General features: G+C 43.5%; 1 protein-coding gene across 1 annotated transcript in view; it reads left to right on the plus strand.

The window, feature by feature from the left end:
• The window catches only part of LOC149131311 (uncharacterized), a 543-nt gene extending 247 nt beyond the window's left edge, over nt 1–296 (plus strand). The window contains exon 1 of the mRNA XM_089340716.1: nt 1–296. This exon is cut by the window's left edge and continues 247 nt beyond it. Coding sequence (XP_089196842.1) covers nt 1–296 — 296 coding nt within the window.
• The last annotated feature ends 533 nt before the right edge of the window (nt 297–829 follow it).

Raw genomic sequence — 829 nt, forward strand, 5'->3', positions numbered from 1 at the left:
ATGATAATGTGAAGCCAGAACAATGGTCTGAGATGGACTTGCTACCGCCGCCCAAAACTGGAGATCTAAGTGATAGTGGGAATTGCAGAAGGATCAGTCTCTCTTCCAGTGTTGCAAAAATGGTCAACAAGATGATACTTAACCGAATACAACCTAAGATAGACAAACAATTGCGACCAAATCAAAATAGATTCAGATCAGCACGGTCAATAGCATCTCACATTGTTGTACTTATAAGACTGATAGGAGGAGTTAAGAGCCATAACAGGAAGGCTATCATTATCCATGTAGACTGAGAGCAATAAGTAAGCTGTATGAGAACACCAGAGCGAAAGTGATCACTCCTGATGGAGAGACGGAATACTTTGTAGTCAAAGCCGGATATTACAAGGCGACACGATGGCACCTGATCCCCTCGCCATCGTTCTGGACTATGTAATGCGTAGAACATACGAGAGCAAGGAAGAAGAACTGGGATTCAAACTGTATATGCAAAGAAATAGACGGCATCAAGCAGTAACAGTGACTAACCTAAACTATGCTGATGAACTGGAGAGGACAGATCAGGCTGAGGAGGTGCTGAGCAGATTAGAGCAGGAATCGGGAAAGGTAGGATTGTACTGTAACGCACAGAAAACAGAGCTGCAATACTCAACCACGAAATGCCTGTGTCAGTGAAAGTATGAGACGGGAAGTCGCTGAAGGTAGTTGAAAATTTGAAATACCTTGGTGCGTGGACACAAAGTACTGAAAAAGACATCGTAGCAAGGAAAGCTCTTGCCTGGAGCGTATGCCATAAATTGAGAAAGGTATGGAGTTCAAAGTCAGC

Source organism: Octopus bimaculoides, chromosome 23, assembly GCF_046866305.1.
Source record: "Octopus bimaculoides isolate indiv1 chromosome 23, ASM4686630v1, whole genome shotgun sequence".
Taxonomy (NCBI): Eukaryota; Metazoa; Mollusca; class Cephalopoda; order Octopoda; family Octopodidae; genus Octopus; species Octopus bimaculoides.